The 18,609-nt window shown below is 40.6% G+C and overlaps 1 protein-coding gene and 1 pseudogene across 3 annotated transcripts in view; one reads left to right on the plus strand and one right to left on the minus strand.

Annotated features, from left to right (window-relative positions):
* The window catches only part of C13H11orf49 (chromosome 13 C11orf49 homolog), a 217,909-nt gene that overhangs the window by 109,244 nt on the left and 90,056 nt on the right, over window positions 1-18,609 (minus strand). For all 3 annotated transcript variants that reach the window (XM_023215691.2, XM_023215690.2, XM_023215689.1), the window contains exon 3: window positions 5,582-5,712. In XM_023215691.2, coding sequence (XP_023071459.1) covers window positions 5,582-5,712 — 131 coding nt within the window. The remainder of the gene's footprint in view (window positions 1-5,581; window positions 5,713-18,609) is intronic.
* Window positions 6,871-17,431, plus strand: LOC111544970 (annotated as a pseudogene).

The raw sequence follows: 18,609 nt of genomic DNA on the forward strand, positions 1-18,609 counted from the left end.
TAAATTCTGGCTGCTCCAGCCTCCCTAAACCCCAGTCTCTGCCTCCTCAACTCAATAACACTGCTAAGCTCTTTGACAATCTCTCTCCCTATACTGTTGCTTGGAAACTGCCTCTCAGAATCCACAGTCCCCACGTGCCTATTGCCCAATGTCTGAAAACTGTTGTTTCAGATATTCTGAGTCTTTCATTGTTAGTGGCAAGAGGGCAATTCTCTTAGCAGATACTTCTTCACAGATAGCACAGGAAGTACCTATCATTATTTTATCAAATGATATATATATATATATATGTATGTATGTGTATGTATGTATATACTCAAAATTAAATTCTAATTGAAAATAAACTTGGAGAAGGCTCTTTTGAGCCGATATCCCTAAACAGAAGATTTACATCAAGAGAATATCAATCTTTGCCAGACTTAGAAAATTCAGATTAATATTCCTATACAGAAAAAATTAGTAAAGTGAGAAGTGTAATTTTAAAGGCTTTTAAAATTCTAATAAAACTTTTTGCTTCCAAGAGCCTAAAGTTGCTTAGATACCAAGAGGTTCATTACAGTCTTCATGAGATTATGTAAAATTTGGACAAGATAATTAGCATCAGTGCTCAGTCATGCAGAAACGATATTATACCCCCGTACTTGCTAAAAACTGGAATAAAATATTTTTTGTCAAAAGGGACTAGGTCCTTAGATTTCTATAGGTGGCTTCATTTTTAGATACGTATGCTCTTCTTTTGCTACCTCCCAGAAGAGTTAGTTTCCACTTGATCATGCTGAAGTATGCACATGACATTCTAAGGAAGTTATCTGCAGAAGAACAATGCAGTAGGAGTTCCACTCAGTAGGTAGGTACCTGGCATTATAATTGATAAAATGGGGCTTAATAAATCCTTTCCTTTAGAATCTTGCCTCCAAGAGCTTTCACTCATTCTGGATTAAAATTGGAGATTGACACATTCCGGTTTAGAAAGATGTTCTGAAGTTTCCTAGAAAAAGCTGAGAATATATTAAAGCTACTTAACCAATTATTTTAGGATCACCTAGACACCGATGTTGCGTTTAGTCTAAGAAGTCTGAGGCTGTCTGACTAAGAAGCATAACAATAGGCTGGGCACGGTGGCTCATGCCTGTAATCTCAGCACTTTGGGAGGCCCAGGCGGGTGGATCACAAAGTCAGGAGATCCAGACCATCTTGGGTAACAAGGTGAAACCCTGTCTCTATTAAAAATACAAAAATTAGCTGGGCATGGTGGCGGGCACCTGTAGTCCCAGCTACTCGGGAGGCTGAGGCAGGAGAATGGCGTGAACCCGGGAGGTGGAACTTGCAGTGAGCCGAGATTGGGCCACTGCACTCCAGCCTGGGCAACAGAGCGAGACTCTGTCTCAAAAAAAAAAAAAAAGAAGAAGCATAACAATAAACAGCCAGCATAAAATCTATGTTTTGTGTTTGTTTATGGCACAAAGAGAAACAGGGAATTTGGAGCTGCTTATTCTTAGCAGCTGGATGAGTCACTGGCAGCTGCTATTAGAAAGATAAAGAAACCCACATCTGTTAAGAGTTCAAATGCTACATGAATCCCTTGTGATAGTAAATACATTCTTGAAGAGGCCCCACTTCTGTACCAGGAAAAAAGTTAAGGCTATCTGAAGACCGTTTTCCATAGTTATCTTCATATGTTGTATCACAGAAACTAGCTCTAGCCATATTCTTCAATATACAGCTGACCCTTGAACAACACAGGTTTCAGCTGTGCAGATCTACACTTTTAGGGGGATTTTTTTCAACCAAATATGGATCGAAAATACACTATTCTAGGGGTATGAAGCCCTGTATATGGAAGACTGACTTTCCACATATGAGAGTTCCACAGGACTAATGTAGGCCTTGATTATGCATGGATTTTGGTATAAATGGGGGTTCTGGAACCAATCCCTGCATATACTGAGAGACGACTGTACTCTGTGGTCTACAACAAATATTTGCTGACTGAGTAAGGGACTGGGAAAGACAACCTCTGTTAATATAGCACAAGCTTTACCTATACACTCACAGTTCCCAGTTTTGTTTATATAGAGACCAATGGAATAGTGTTTCTGAATTGCTTCATTTAAAATTGAGTCCACATTGGTTTTTGCCTATTAGTGCATTTATTCTGTAAAGGAAATGATACGATCCTCAGTACACTAAGTATTTCTTTAATAATACTATAATGGAGATGCATGATCTCCAGAGTTACATGTCAAAGAGGCAATGATTGAAGTAAAAATAGTAGAAGTAGCACATCAGCATATTAGTAAATCTGAGTTCTATTTCTAGCTTTGATACTAATCCACCATGAAATCTTTCTGCAAGTTACACAATTTCATTATTTATAAAATGGGCACAATAATACCCACTTTACCTATTTCTTAGGACAGTGGAACTAATAAGATATTGGGTGGAAAAATTTTAGAAAAGATTTAGTAACTATATATAAAAGTTTAATAGCTATATATTTAGTAGCTATTTAGAAAAGTTATAGTTTTGTAGCAGTAGCATTGATTAGAGCATAGTGGGGAATCTCATAAATTCAAAAGCAGGGAGTCTACCTATTTACTTACTATAACCTCAGTGGGGAGGGGAGGGGGACGGAAGAGAAGGGAGAAGAGAAGAGGGAGGGAGGGAGGGAGGGAGGGAGGAAGGAAGGAAGGAAGGAAGGAAGGAAGGAAGGAAGGAAGGAAGGAAGGAAGGGAGGGGGAAGGGAGGGAGGGAGGGAAAGAAAGAAAAGAAAAGCAAGCAAGCAAGAAACTGTCTTAAAGTTATTTATAAAAACACATAATATGAAAGTAGGAGACCAGGCATGGTAGCGCACGCCTATAACCCCAGCACTTTGGGAGGCTGAGGTGGACAAGTGGCTTGAGCCCAGGAGTTCGAGACCAGACTGGGTAACATGGTGAAACCCTAACTCTATAAAAAACACAAAAATTAGCCACACATGGTAGTACACAAATACATTCCCAGCTACTTGAGGTGGGAGGATCACCTGAGCTTGGAAGGTCAAGGCTGCAATGAGCTGAGACAGTGCCATTGTATTCCAGCCTGGGTGACAGAGTAAGACCCTGTCAAAAAAAAAAAAAAAAAAAAAAGTTGAAATTTATTATGTGGCTATTACTTTAAGGCTTTAAAAAAATATTCTAATATTCTTAGGCAGTAGCCCAAGCCAAAAACTTGGAAATTACCACTGGTCTTCTCTCTCATCTTAATGCCAAATCCAATCACCAAATCCTATGGATTCTATCTCTAAAAGCGCCCCTTCCGTCTCCATACTGCCTTAGTGTTGGCTCTAATCTCTCACTCAACTACTACCAGACTTCTATGTTCCTTGCCTCCAGTCTAGACCATTTTCTACACTGCCTTTTGAATGATCTTTCTAGAGCTCAGATATTACCACACCACTCTCTTATTTAAAAGCCTTCAAATAAGATGGGGCATGGTGGCTCACGTCTGTAAACCCAGTGCTTTGGGAGGCTGAGGCCTTGAGTTCAGGAGTTTGAGACCAGCCTGGGCAACACAGCAAAACCCCGTCTCTACAAAAACATTTAAAATTAGCTAGGTACGGTGGGCATGGACCTGCAGTCCTAGCTAGCTGGGAGGCTGAGTTAGGAAGATCACCTGAGCACGGAAGCTCAAGCTTATAGTGAACTATAATCAAGCCACTGCACTCCAGCCTGGGCAACGGGGTCTTTTTTTTTTTTTTTTTTTTTGAGACAGAGTCTTGCTCTATCGCCCAGGCTGGAGTGCAGTAGCGCGATCTTGGCTCACTGCAAGCTCCACCTCCTGGGTTCACGCCATTCTGCTGCCTCAGCCTCCCGGGTAGCTGGGACTACAGGCACCTGCCACCACACCCGGCTATTTTTTTTGTATTTTTTAGTAGAGACGGGGTTTCACCGTGTTAGCCAGGATGGTCTCAATCTCCTAACCTTGGGATCCGCCCACCATGGCCTCTCAAAGAGATGGGATTATAGGCGTGAGCCACCGTGCCTGGTTGCAACAGGGACTTAAAAAAACAAAACAAAACAAAACAAAAGCCTTCAAATAATACCCAGAGAATAAAATTTAACTTTTTTGTTTGTTTGTTTGTTTTGAGGCAGGATCTTGCTTTGTCACCTAGGCTAGAGTCAGTGGCATAATTATGGCTCACTGTAGCCTCAACCTCTCCCAGCTCAAGTGATCCTCCCACCTGAGCCTCCCAAGTAGCTGTGACTACAGGTATGTGCCACCACACCTGGCTAATTTTGTTTATTATTTTGTAGGACAAAGTCTCAGTATGTTGCCCAGGTTGGTCTCAAACTTCTGGGCTTAAGTGATCCTCCTACCTTGGTCTCCCAAAATGCTGGGATTACAGGTGTGAGCCACCACATCCAGCCCCAATTTCTTTTCTTTTCTTTTTTTTTTTTTTTTTTTTTTCCTGAGGCAGAGTCTTGCTCTGTCACCCAGGCTGGATTGCAGTGGCTCAATCTCGGCTCACAGCAACCTCTGTCTCCCAGGGTTCAAATGATTTTCGTTTCTCAGCCTTCTGAATAGCTGAGATTATAGGAGTGCGCCACCACACCTGGCTAATTTTTGTATTTTTAGTAGAGACAGGGTTTCACCATGTTGGTTTCAAACTCCTGACCTCAAGTGATCCACCTGCCTTGGCATCCAAAAGTGCTGGGATTATAGGCTGAGCCACTGTGCCTGGCCCAATTTCTTTTATATGGCTAAAAAATGATCTTTCACCAGCTCCGTTATTCCTTCATAGTCTCATCTCCCCTAACCTCCTTCACAAACTCCACACAAACCCTAGACATTCTGACCTGTTATGTAAGTATTCCAGGTTCTTTTGTGCTTCAGCATATGTTCTACCTAGGATGCCCTTCTCTCCTTTATCCATGTGAATGATTCCTACTCTTCCTTCCCAGCTTAGATCAAACAGCCAGTTCTAAGGAGGACCTTCTCTGCTCCACTTTTCTCTCCCTCCTCTAACAACAGTAACCCCATCCTACCCCCATTCAGGAGTTTCTTTCTTTGTATTCACATTATTCCTTGTATTTACTGCATGGCATTTTAATATCTGCCAAGAGCAAGGTCTGTGGAGTCAGACTGCCTGGGTATAAATCTGGGCCCAGAATTTACTATGTAACCTTGCCAAGTTACTTAACCTCTCTGATCCTCAGTTTCGTTAGTTACAAAATGGGGATTATAGTATCTACCACGGAGAGCCCTTGTAAAGATAAACGAGTTACTACATGTAAAGAGCTACACTTGGCTCTTAATAGGTATAATTAGTGATGGTAGTGGTAATAGTAATATCTTTGACATAAACCAGATAACTCCTCAAAAGTGAGGTATTCTAAATACCTTGAATAGCATGCATTCAAACAATATTTACAGGAACAAAAGAAAAAGTTTGAAAGAGAGAGAGAGACAGAGAAAGAAAGAAAGAAAGAAAGAAAGAAAAGAAAGAAAGAGAGAAAGAGAGAAAGAGAGAGAGGAAAGGAAGGAAGGAAGGAAGGAAGGAAGGAAGGAAGGAAGGAAGGAAGGATTCGGGAAGACTTACCGCCATTTTTGCCCACAGTTCGGAAGCATCTCCAGAAGGCTCGTAAAAATGATACCCTATTGTGGGGGGTGGCTTGGACGAAGCTGAATTCTCGAAAGAGAATGTGTGTTCCCTGGCATACACTGTTAAAACTGCAAAGAGAAAAATCAAGAAATCATTGTTAGATGGAATCCAGAAGGCTGGAATCAGAATGAAAAATTGAGACCAGAGAGAACCACTGCCAAAAAGAGGGAATTTTTCTCCCCAACAAAACTCTGAACTCTAGATTAGACCTAGTCCTTCTATGGGGAAGTCTCTTCATATAACCATATCTCTCCGAAAACTCTTGGAGGCCAGTTCCTCTGAATGCTTCCCACCTTCCACAGGTATACACAGAGGACATCTAAATCAGTTATTAGAGCATCGCATATGGAGGAAAGCCTTTTAGTCTCTAACTGGATGACACTGGCACTCATATTTTCCTTTTTGGAGAACACTTTTCCCTCTACTCCATTTGGAATTAGGTTTCCTTAAAGATATTCTTTCTGGGCTGGGCGCAGTGGCTCACGCCTGTAATCCCAGCACTTTGGGAGGCCAAGGCGGGTGGATCACTTGAGGTCAGGAGTTGGAGACCAGCCTGGCCAACATGGTGAAACCCTGTCTCTACTAAAAATACAAAAATTAGCTGGGTGTGGTGGCGTGCGCCTGTCATTCCAGCTACTCGGGAGGCTGAGGCAGGAGAATCACTTGAACCTGGGAGGTGGAGGTTGCAGTGAGCCGAGATCATGCTACTGCACTCCAGCCTAGTCAATAGAGTGAGACTCATTCTCAAAAGAAAAAAAAGATATTCTTTCTGTACTCTCCCTGGCCTATACCAGCTGCCATAAGGATAACATGGCTTATGGGGACATAACTGGAGTGTCTGTTCCAGTTTGGGGTGGTTTTATATATCTCTCTGACAATAACCCCAGAGACAAATCCCATGTGCCAAAGGATATAAAGGGTCCAAACAGAACAAGAAAGGAAAATAGAAACAAGGGTATAAAGTGGCCCCTAAATGAGAGTATGAAGCAAAGCCCCAGGGCCCAAGTGAGTCATTGTTTAAGCTGGGCCAGGGAAGGGAAAAAAACATACTCCATTGACTTTGGGTTTTCCTGCCAAAGAAATAAAGGCTGTAGAGCCTGGTGTAATCTAAAAATGGAAATTCCACCAAAGAATAGGCAATTATCCAGTAATCATCCCTACCAGAGCAAACTTTAGGTTCCAGAAAACTTCTAAATTCTCTGACAAGTAAATCATGAACGGAAAACATGCTAATCTTTGTGGAGAAGCAGACATTAAATTTGAAGATGGCAAGCAATGGGGGGAACGGTGGTAATTCCAAATGCCAGTTTTCATTTGTTGACCATATAAAGCGGGGGAAAAAATCTGACTCTGCATGGAACAAGAAAAAATTTCAGGAGCTATCTATTCTGTTTCCCTTCTCTTAGACCAATTTCATGGGAAAGAGTCTAACTTGTCTTTAATATAGAATATGTTTTCATTTAGGATAAAGTTAGTTCCTTCCTGTTAATAGTAACAGCACTGTATGAAAAAATAAACTATATACTCTTCTTCTTTCATGGAGAGCTAGCATAGAAATCTACTTCTAAGACACCCTGAGGAAGTATGAGGACATCATCTGGCAAAAGATTAGGTTAGTAGAGGGTCTTTCAAAAGCAACGAAAGTGTTAACCTAACCATGCAGTGCTATTATCTTAAGCAAAGGAAAATAAAAAATACAGGAAATGAGCTGTTATAGGTAAATGCAGTAGGCTACCTTTCCAGCAAATGAAGTCTGAAATGATAATACTGTAGCCTAAATTCATGAAGCTATCCAGCAAAGTAGTCCCAAAGCGTGCTTCATATTCTAAGAGAGAAAAAGTTGATGTCTAGGTCATGGTCTAATGAAATTATAGCTTTGTTATAGCTTTTAAAGACTATCTCAAATGCCAAATTTTGTGTAAAGTCTTTTCCTGATTTTATATCCCATGCCCAATTTCCATTGTATCTCGCTTAAAATTCTCTAACAGTGCTCACAATTTGCTACTTCGTTTTAAAGTTACTGGACTTTCCCCTATTAGACTGTCAGTTCTATGGAGTAAGCACAGGTTGTACTCATCTTTATCTCTACTATATTACCTAACTCATAATTATTCATAAGTATTTGTGGAAATTGATTTAGAAAGATAAGATAGGTAAGTGATGCCAGGTAGAATGTATCTTTGAAGCTAGCCACACAGGAAATATTGAAAGTCTATATCTTATTAATTTTTCTAAATTCCAGGCTTTGGGTCTGATACTTTTGTTATAATATTGCAATACCAGCTTTATTTTGATTGGTATTTTCCTGGTATATCGGTTTCTGTGCCTTTAATAACCCTTCTAGGTCATTTTGTTTAGGTATATCTCTTGTAAATAGCATATGGCTAGATTTTGCTTCTCTACACAACCTTACAGTCACTATATGTTAATGAGTAGCTTTTTAGTGTATCTGATTAATTTCTGACCTGATATCTTATTTTGTCTTTCCCATTATCCATTCTTCTTTGCCTTTCCCCACCTTCTTTTCCCACCTTCTATTGTGTTAGTAAAGTTTTGTTTTGTTTTAATTCTTTTCTACCCTCCCTATTAGTTTGGAAGCTATAGACAAAATCTATAACCTTTCAGTATTAAAATTTAACATAATCAGCCAGGCATGGCGGTACATGCCTGTAGTTCTACTCAGAGGCTGAGGATGGAGGATCACTTTAGCCCAGCAGTTTGAGTCCAGCCTGGGCAATATGGTGAGACCCCATCTTAAAAAATTAACATAATATTTATCTACATTGTTTTTTCCCCAGACATTGTCTTGCACTGTCACCCAGTCTGGAGTGCAGTGGCCCCATCTTGGCTCACTGCAACCTCTGCCCTCCAGGCTCAAGCACCGATCCTCCCTCAGCTTCTGATTAGCTGAGACCAAAGGCATGCATCATCACGCTCAGATATTTTTTTGGATTTTTAGTAGAGATGGTGTCTCACCATGTTGCCCTGACTGGTCTCAAACTCCTGAGTTCAAGTGATCCATCCATCTCAGCCTCCCAAAGTGTTGGGATTACTGGCATGAGCCACCGCGTCTGGCCTATCTACACATTTTTGAAAATGTCTGAAAATACTCATTATCTTTATAACTCTCCAAAACAAGACAAGGGGCCAGGCATGGTGGCTCATGCCTATAATCCCAGCACTCTGGAAGGCTGAGATGGGTGGACTGCTTGAGCTCAGCAGTTTGAGAACAGCCTGGGCAACATAGTGAAACCCTGATTCTACGAAACAATACAAAAATTAGCTGGGCATGGTGGCACATGCCTGTAGTCCCAGCTACCTGGGAGGCTGAGGTGGGAGGACTGCTGGAGCCTAGGAGGTCAAGGCTGCAGTGAGCTATGATCGCACCACGGCACTCCGGCTTGGGCGACAGAGCAAGACCCTGTCTCAAAATAAACAAAATAAAAATAAAAACAAAACAAGACAAAGCCCAAAGCACACTTTCTATAACTTATGTGCAGTCTTCTCATCTTCTGATATTATTTATATATCTTCTGATTATTAATATCTTCTGATATTATTTTTTAGAATGTGACTAGAATCTATTTTTAAATTGGAAAACTTTTTTAATGTGGTAAACTATACATAATATTTATCATTTAACCATTTGCAAGTGTACAATTCAGCGTCATTAAATATATTCACAATGCTGTGCAACCATGAACAATATCAATACCCAAAACTTTCTCATCATCCCCAACAAAAACTCTGTATCAGTTAAACAGCACCACCCCCTTCTGCCCACCCCCCAGACCCTGATAACCTCTATTCTACTTTCTATCTCTATATATTTGTCTATTCTAAATGCCTCATATAAGTGGAATCATATAATTCCTGTTGTTCTGGCCTATTTCACTAAGAATAATGTTTTCAAGGGCTGTAGATGTAGCATGTATAAACATTTCTTCCTTTCTTTCCTTCATATTTTTAAAATAATAGAGACAGGGTCTCCCTATGTTGCCCAGGCTGGTCACGAGCCTTGAACTCCTGGCCTCAAATGATCCTTCCACCATAGCTTCCCAAAGTGTTGGGATTACAGGTGTGAGCCACTGCAGGGTCATAAATTTATCTTTTTTTAAAAGCAAAATAATATTCCATTGTATGTATATACCATATATTGTTTATCCATTCATCTGTTGATGGACCCTTGCGTTACTTCCACCTTTTGGCTATCGTAAATAATGCTGCTATGATTTGTATACAAGTATCTGTTTCAGTCCCTTCTTTAATTCTTTTAGATCTATACCTACAAATGCAATTGCTGGGTCATATGGTAGTTACAGGTTTAACCTTTTGAGAAACAACCGAACCATTTTCCAGAGCAGCTGAACTATTTTACATTCTCACTAGCAATGCACAAGGGTTCCAATTTGTCCACATCCTCACCAACACATGCTATTTTCCTTTTTAAAAAATAGCCAACCTAGAGGGTGTGAAGTGGCATCTTATTGTTGTTTTGATTTGCATTTCACCATTGACTAATCATGTTGAGCATCTTTTCATGTGTTGGCCATTTGGGTATCTTCTTTGGAGAAATGTCTATTCAAGTCCTTTGCCCATTTTTAAATTGGGTTGTTTGTTTTGTTGTTGAGTTGCAGGAGTTCTTTACATATTCTGGATATTAATTCCTTCTTGGAGATATGATGTGCAAATATTTTCTTCTGTTGTGTAGGTTGTCCTTTCACTTTCATGATAGTATCCTTTGATGCACAAAAGTTCTTAATTTTGATGAAGTCCAATTTATTTATATTGGAAAAAAATATATATATTTTTGTTCCTTATGTTTTTGGTGTTATATCCGTGAAATAATTGCTAAATTTAATGTCATGAAAGTTTCCCCTGTTTTCTTCTAAGAGTTTTATAGTCCAATTTCATTCTTTCACATGTGGATATCTAGTTTTCCTAGCACCATTTGTTGAAAAGACTGTCCTTTCCCTATTGAATTGCACCTTTGCAGGAAATCAAATGACCATATATGTAAAGAGTTATTTCTGGGCTCCCTAATCTATTACAGTGGTCTATATGTTTGTCCTTATACCAGTGCCATAATACTTGAATTACTGTGGCTTCACAGCTAGTTTTATAGTTGGGAAGTTTGATTTTTCCAATTTTATATTCTTTTTTCAAGATTGTCCTGGCGATTCCATATGATTTTGAGGATTAGCTTTTTCTCTCAGTGAAAAAGCCTATCTGGAAATTTGATAGAAATTGTGTTGAATTGCCAGGCACAGTGGCTCACGTCTGTAATCCTAGTACTTTGGGAGGTCGAGGAGGGCGAATCACCTGAGGTCAGGAGTTTAAGACCAGCCTGGCCAACATAGTGAAACTCTGTCTCTACTAAAAATACAAAAAATTAGCCAGGTGTGGTGGCGGGCACCTGTAATCCCAGCTACTCTGGAGGCTGAGGCAGGAGAACTGCTTGAACCTGGGAGGTGGAGGTTGTAGTGAACTGAGATTGTGCCACTGCACTCCAGCCTGGTAGACAGAGTAAGACTCCATCAGAAAAGAAAGGAAGGAAAGAAGGAAGGAAGGAAGGAAGGGAGGGAGGGAGGGAGGGAGGGAGGGAGGGAGGGAGGGAGGGAGGGAGGGAGGAAGGGAGGGAGGGAGGGAGGAAGGAAGAAAGGAAGGAAGGAAAGAAAGGAGAGAAAGAAAAAGAAAGAAAGAAAGAAAGAAAGAAAGAAAGAAAGAAAGAAAGAAAGAAAGAAAGAAAGAAAGAGTTCAATCAACCACTCTGACCAACATGACGAAACCCCATCTCTACTAAAAATACAAAACTTAGCTACGTGTGGTAGTGGATGCCTGTAATCCCAGCTACTCAGGATTCTGAGCAGGAGAATCATTTGAACCTGGGAGGTGGAGGTTGCAGTGACCTGAGATCATGCCACTGCACTCCAGCCCGGGTGACAGACTCTGTCTCAAAAAATAAATAAATAAAATGAAAAAGAAAAGAAAAGAAATTGTGTTGAATCAGCAGATTGCTTTGGGTAGTACTGACATGTTAACAGTGTTACATCATCCTGTCCATGCACTCAGGGTATCTTTCCATTTATTTAGCTCTTCTTTAATTTCATTCAGCAATGTTTTATAGTTTTCAGTGTACAAGTCTTTCACTTCCTCTGTTAGACTTATTCCTAATAGACTAAACCTTTTGGATGCTCTTTTAAACACAATTGCTTTTCTTAATTTCCTTTTTAGATTGTTCATCGATGATATACAGAAACAACTGGTTTTTATGTGTTGCTCTTGTCCCCTGAAACTTTGCTGAATTCATTTATAAGCTCTAGAAGTTTCTTTTTTCTTTTTTTTGGTGGATTCTTTGGGATGCTTTTTATGCATAGGATCATGTAACCTGTGAATATATTTTACCTTGTACTTTCCAATTTGGATGTCTTTTATTTCTTTTGATATCTACCTTTTCCTTTTTTTTCCTTTTTTTAAAAAATTCACCCCCATACCTAGAGGACAATATACTTCTTTAAATGTAAAAATTACTACTTTAGGCCGGGAGCGGTGGCTCATGCCTGTAATCCCAGCACTTTGGGAGGCCGAGGTGGGTGGATCACGAAGTCAGGAGTTCAAGACCAGCCTGGCCAACACGGTGAAACCCCGTCTCTACTAAAAATACAAAAATTACCCGGGTGCGGTGGCAGATGCCTGTAATCCCAGCTACTCGGGAAGGCTGAGGCAGGAGAATCGCTTGAACCCGGGGGGCAGAGGTTGCAGTGAGCTGAGATTGCACCACTGCATTCCAGCCTGGGCATTAGTGAGCCTCCATCTCAAAAAGAAAAAGAAAAAAGAAAAAAATTACTACTTAAAAAAGTCAATAATGAATTAAGTCTACCTATATTTATGAAATCAATTTTCACGCTCACTACTGTTTCCCACATTCTGCTCCTTCACTCTTGGTTCAATCATTTTCTTGCTGAAGTACATCCTTTAATAAGATCCATAATCACTTACTGAAATCCTGGCACCTTTCTGGTTTGGAATTGACAAACTTTGAGATTTTATAAAGGTAATACATTGCACAAACCAGATGTGATATGACACCTCCAGCAGGGTTGGGATAGCACCCCATGGATTCAAACATATTAAAGTCTTCACAGTGAAACATATAAGTATTCACACTAAGTGAGATAAACAAAGACCAAACTTAGCCCGTGAACTAGTTCAGGTCAAGTTTACCCGCCAAATGAGTTTGCTGAAAACTTACCAAAGGAAAACTTCTGGTTTTCAAAGCTTTTTTTGAATTGTGAATTTATTAATAGACATAAACATGTAGTTCTTTCAGCAAAAGCCTGTGAGTGAAAATGTCTTTATTTTACCTATTGGAATGAAATTTAATTCGATGGAGAATTCTGGTTATTACCTATCTTCTCTCAGCACTTTAAAGATACCACCCCGTTGTCACCTCGTACCTATCACTGATATCAAGCAGACTGCTGTCAAACTCCTGCCATTCCTTTGGAGTTAATCATTCTTATCATTCATATAAACAATTTTCTTTATCATTAATGCAGATTCTACAATGTATCTACCATGTAGGTTTATTTTTATTTATCTTGCTCAGTACTTTAAACTGACTTCTGTTTTTTGTCAGTTTGGGAAAATTATCAGCCCCCATAAATATTTTTTGAGACAGGATCTCACTTTGTTGCCCAGGCTGGAGTGCCGTGGCGCGACCATAGCTCACTGGAAGCTTGAATTCCTGGGTTCAAGTGATCCTCTCATCTCAGCTTCCTGAGTAGCTGGGACTACAGGTGCACACAACCATGCCTGGCTAAACTTAACTTTTTTGTAGAGATGGGGGCTCGCTATGTTGCTCAGGCTGGTCCTGAACTACTAGCCTCAAGTGATCCTCCTGCCTCAGCTTCCCAAAATGCTAGAATTACAGATGTGAGTCATTGCACTCCCCAATTCTTTTAAAAATATTGCTTCTTTGCCATTCCCTATATCATTTTCTTCTGTCTCCTATTAGATATACATTGTAGCTTTTTAATGTCTCTTACCTGTCTTCATAGTTTTTTTAGCTCTTTATGTTACACTTATTATCTTTTAAGTTATTATTCTCTATTCTGTCTGGTCAGCCTAAGTAATGCAGATTCTACAATTCTACAAGATTCATGCAACTGTGCTCCAGCCTGGGCAATAAAGTGAGATCCTATCTCAAAAAATACATATGTACATATATTGGCTGATAATTTTCCAGAACTAACAACAACAACAACAAAAAACAAAACAGAAGTCAAAGTGCTGAGCAAAATAAATACAAATAAACTGTCCAGGAGCAGTGGTTCACACCTGCAATCCCAGCACTTTGGGAGGTCGAGGCGGGTGGATCACAAGGTCAGGAATTCGAGACCAGCCTGGCCAATATGGTGAAATCCTGTCTCTACTAAAAATACAAAAAAATTAGCCAGGCATGATGGTGCATGCCTATAATCCCAGCTACTTGGGAGGCTAAGGCAGGAGAATTGCTTGAACCCGGGAGGTGGAGGTTGTAGTGAGCCGAGATCATGCCACCACACTCCAGCCTGGGTGACAGAGCAAGACTCCATCTCAAAATAAATAAATAAATAAATAAATAAATAAATAAATAAATAAATAACAATAAACCTACATGGTAGATACATTGTAGAATCTGCATTACTCAGGCTGATCAGACAGAAGAGAATGAATAATTTAAAAGATAGTAAGTACCTCTCAAGTAGCGGAGTCTACAGGTGCATGCCACCATGCCTTTTTATATCTAGAGACAGGGTTGTAGAGACAGGGTTTTGCCAAGTTGCCCAGGCTGGTCTCAAACCCCTGGGCTCAAGTGATCCACCCACCTTGGCCTCTGAAAATGCCAGGATTACAGGCATGAGCCACCTCAACCTGGCCTCCAAGTCAGTTTTAAATGTTCAACTATTTTTATTTTCTCTGGAGTAAATTTATGTTTATTGGGTTTATTGACTGTCTTTCTCAATATTAGTGTTCCTCACGTATTTTAGAATTTCAGCATATAAGTTCATGTGAAGTGGGAGGTTTTAACTCTCTCTTGTGGACAGACCCTAGTCCAGAACCAGGTCTAGTACTGGATGACTTATGGCTCCATTCCTGATATTAGGGACATCATAGAGATTGTCACTGTACCGCTAAGGAGGTTGGACCCACTAAGACCTGGCTGTAAGGCTGTCTGCTTCCTCTCACACCTCAAGGTTTTTGTTTTTTTAATAGATGGGGTCTCACTATGTTGCCCAGGCTGGTCTCAAACTCCTGGCTCAAGGGATTCTCCTGCCTCAGCTTTCCAAACAGCTGGGGCTACAGGTGTGCACCACCACACCTGGCTAAACCTCCAGGTTTTATGTAAGCCATTTCTCAGGTAGCAGTCATAACTTTTTCTGAGTCTCTGTTAAAGTGGTGGAGGCAGAAGGGGCTAGCTTCAGTCTCCTGCACTGTGTGTGCAACACTTTGAATCTCCACCATTCAAGAAATGAGCTTTCAGTTACCTACACCTTCTGAATCCAGAGCACAGGAAGCATGTGGTTATAGTCCCACGTACTGCATTGTGGTTTTATTGAGTTTCTAGTAAGATTAATTTATATTAATTTTATGCATGGCTACGTCCTTGAACTTCTCCTTAGAAAATTTTACGTATCATTACCATGTGTGTGGAATGAGTAAGAGGCCTAAGTCATGAACACTGTAAGCCATCATGACCAGAAATTCAAAACAAACATTTGACCCACCAAACTTAAAAATGCATATTTGTACTAATTTTTCATTGTATTTGACTAAACTACAAAGTTCTTTAATAGACATTAATCTTTCCTCTAAAGTAAAACAAAAAAGTTCCTAAAAATATCTTAAAGGCCATACAGAAGTACACCATATGTCTGCCATAAACAGATTTTGTCAAAATGAGTATTCAAATTTCATTGAGCAAATTTTTTTATTTTTAAGTTGTTGGAGTTCTTCCTTGAAGATTTTAATTTTTAAAAATTTTGACGTATTGTAATTTCAAATTTACCAAAAAGCTATAATAGCACAAAGAATTCCTGAATATCCTTTACCTAGATTACTCAAATGTGAATATTTTGCTACATTTACTCTCACTCACTCTCTTTTTTCTCTCTCTCTTGCTCTCTCTCTCTCATACACACACAGATATATAAGTACATATGTATATACATATTATCATTTTTTGTAACTATTTATGAGTAAGTTATAGACATGACACTCATTTACTCCTACAGTATTTCCTAAAAACAAAACAAAAAAACAAAACAAAACAAACAAACAAAAACCAGAAGTCAGTTTAAAGTGCTGAGCAAGATAAATAAAAATTAGGAAATAAGGAATTCCTAAAAATATTTCCTAAAACTAAGGAAATCTCCTTCCTTCCTTCCTTCCTCCCTCCCTCCCTCCCTCCCTCTCTTTCTCTGTTTCTCTCTTTTTTTTTAGACAGGGACTTGCTCCGTTGCCCAGGCTGGAATGCAGTGATACAATCATGGCTCAGTGTAGCCTTGAACTCCTGAGCTCAAGCGATCCTCCCACCTCAGCCTCCTGAGTAGCTGGGACTACAGGCGCACACAATCATGCCTGGCTGATTAAAAAAAAAATTTTTTTTTTGTAGAGATGTGGTCTCGCTTTGTTGCCCAGGCTGATCTCGAAGTCCTGGTTTCAAGTGATCCTTCCACCTCAGTCTCCCAAAGTCAGCCTCCAAGAGCCACTGGAGCCTAGGTTTAGCAACGTCATCGAGAAGTGCAGCCTTAAGTTAAGTGGATCCTTGCTGGTGCAAAGGTGGCATGGGAAAGCCCACTTGCAGTTGCAGCCTGGCCATCCACCTATTGAAAGGGCATGAGAGTATTCTGATCATCTCCACAGATCTAGCCCACAACATCTCAGATGGTTTTGACCAGAAGTTCTCAACGGCGCCTACCAAGGTCAAAGGCTCTGACAACCTCTTCACTATGGAGACTGACGCCAGCCAGGGTGCAGCATAGCTGCCTAGTGAGTTCTTTGAGGAGGACAACATGCTGAGCATGAGCAAGAAGTTGATGCAGGAAGCCATGAGTGCCTTCCCAGGCATCAATGAGGCCATGAGCTATGCTGAGGTCATGAGGCTGGTGAAGGGTATGAACTTCTCAGTGGTGGTGGTTGACATGACACTCAGCAGATCAAGAACCAGATCAGCCCTTTCATCTTACAAACGTGCAACATGCGAGGTGTGGGGGACATGAACATAGACCTGCTGTCCTCCATGCTGAAGCAGACATTGCTCATCATCTACTTTGTCAGCAAACAGTTCAAGGGCCCTGAGCAGACTACCTGTATCATCTGCAAATGTATCCCTGAGTTCTTCCAGGAGCTGGCCAAGTACAAGACTGACACATACAACATCATCATGGCCCAGCTTCTCTTCCCCAACCCTGAAAATCCTGAAAGACATGTGAGGCCTGACACAAGATTCAGGCCAAGTATCTGAACCAGATGGAGGATGCTTATAAAGACTTTTGCACTGTGAAACTGCCACTTTTTCCCCATGAGGTGCAGGGGGCAGACAAAGTCAACATCTTCTCAGCCCTCTTCATAGAACCCTATAAGCCCTGCAGCACCCAGCAGCACCACTGCCAGCCCCAGCTGCTGCCATTTTACACTCAACCTTTACCTTCCCCACCCTCCAGGGCAGAGGTTACACAAATCCCTCCCCACCACCTCTGCCATAGTACAAGGGGAGCCACTTGGGGAGCAGGTATATGGTAGATGCACCTGTCGGAAATAATTGAAGCGTACCCTGAGAATGACCCTGTAGTCTAAGATGAATGTGTGTTCAGAGTTCTGAGTGAAGGAATCTGGGAATGGCCAACCCAGAGATTCATTATTTATCTATGAGGAACATCTGAACCATCTGATCCATCCCATGGATCACAGGCCATACAGGGGTTCGAGGCCCTTTGTTTTGGGTTGGATGAAGGTTGCTAGGTGGGGATTGCCAGGGTGGGGGGAGCTAAGTGAAAATGCTGTATAAACTACATGCTTTTTTATAAGTGGTAGCAGTTCTCCTGTTCGTCATGCTGCCCTTGGACTGCCCTGTATGTAAATCCCCTCAATAAACCTTATGTTTCATATGCTGGCTCCATGTCTCTTTTTCAGCCTCACAAACATGGTGCCATCCCTACGGAAGCCAATAGGGGTCCAATACAAGAGGAAGCAGGGAGGGAGTCTACTCTCCTGGTGGGGGTAGAAGTGCTCTAGTTGTCCTCCCTGCCATCTCTCCCTGCCTCTTGCTCTTCAATAACATGATCTTAAACCAGAAAAAACAGTTATAATGAAAATGATGTTAAATGAAACAGTTATTTGAAAACCTGTTATATAGGTTACTTTATAGAATGTACTTCCATTTGGGTTTGTCTGATGCCCCCTCATAATTCAATTCAGGTTATGCCCCTTTGGCAGGATCATCACAAAGGTGACGCTGAGTTCTTCTCAGTGCATCACATCTGGGGGCACTTGCTGATTAGTCTAATTACTGGGGATGCTTGATTCTTTGGTTAGCGCAGCATCTGCCAGGTTTTGCCACTATAAAGTTAGCCTTTATAATGGATAAGTATCCCGTGGGAAGATATTTTGAGTCTGTGGAAATATATAGTTACTCTTCAAACTTTCATTCACAAATTTTAGTATCTATTACTAATTGTTGCCAGAACCAATAATGAATATGAAGGTTTTGCCAAATGGTGAATCTTTTTCCAACTATGTCATTTCATCTACGTTTTTAAATTGATCTTCTACAATAAGGAAAAGCTTTCCCTTCTTATTTATTTATATCATTGTAGACTCACGGATTCTTACTTTATTCAATAGGTTATAATCCTTTACTATCATTATGTATTTTTATGCTCATATGATCCCATATTTGGCCATGGAAGCCCTTCAAGCTG

This window comes from Piliocolobus tephrosceles, chromosome 13 (assembly GCF_002776525.5).
Source record: "Piliocolobus tephrosceles isolate RC106 chromosome 13, ASM277652v3, whole genome shotgun sequence".
NCBI classification, from domain to species: domain Eukaryota; kingdom Metazoa; phylum Chordata; class Mammalia; order Primates; family Cercopithecidae; genus Piliocolobus; species Piliocolobus tephrosceles.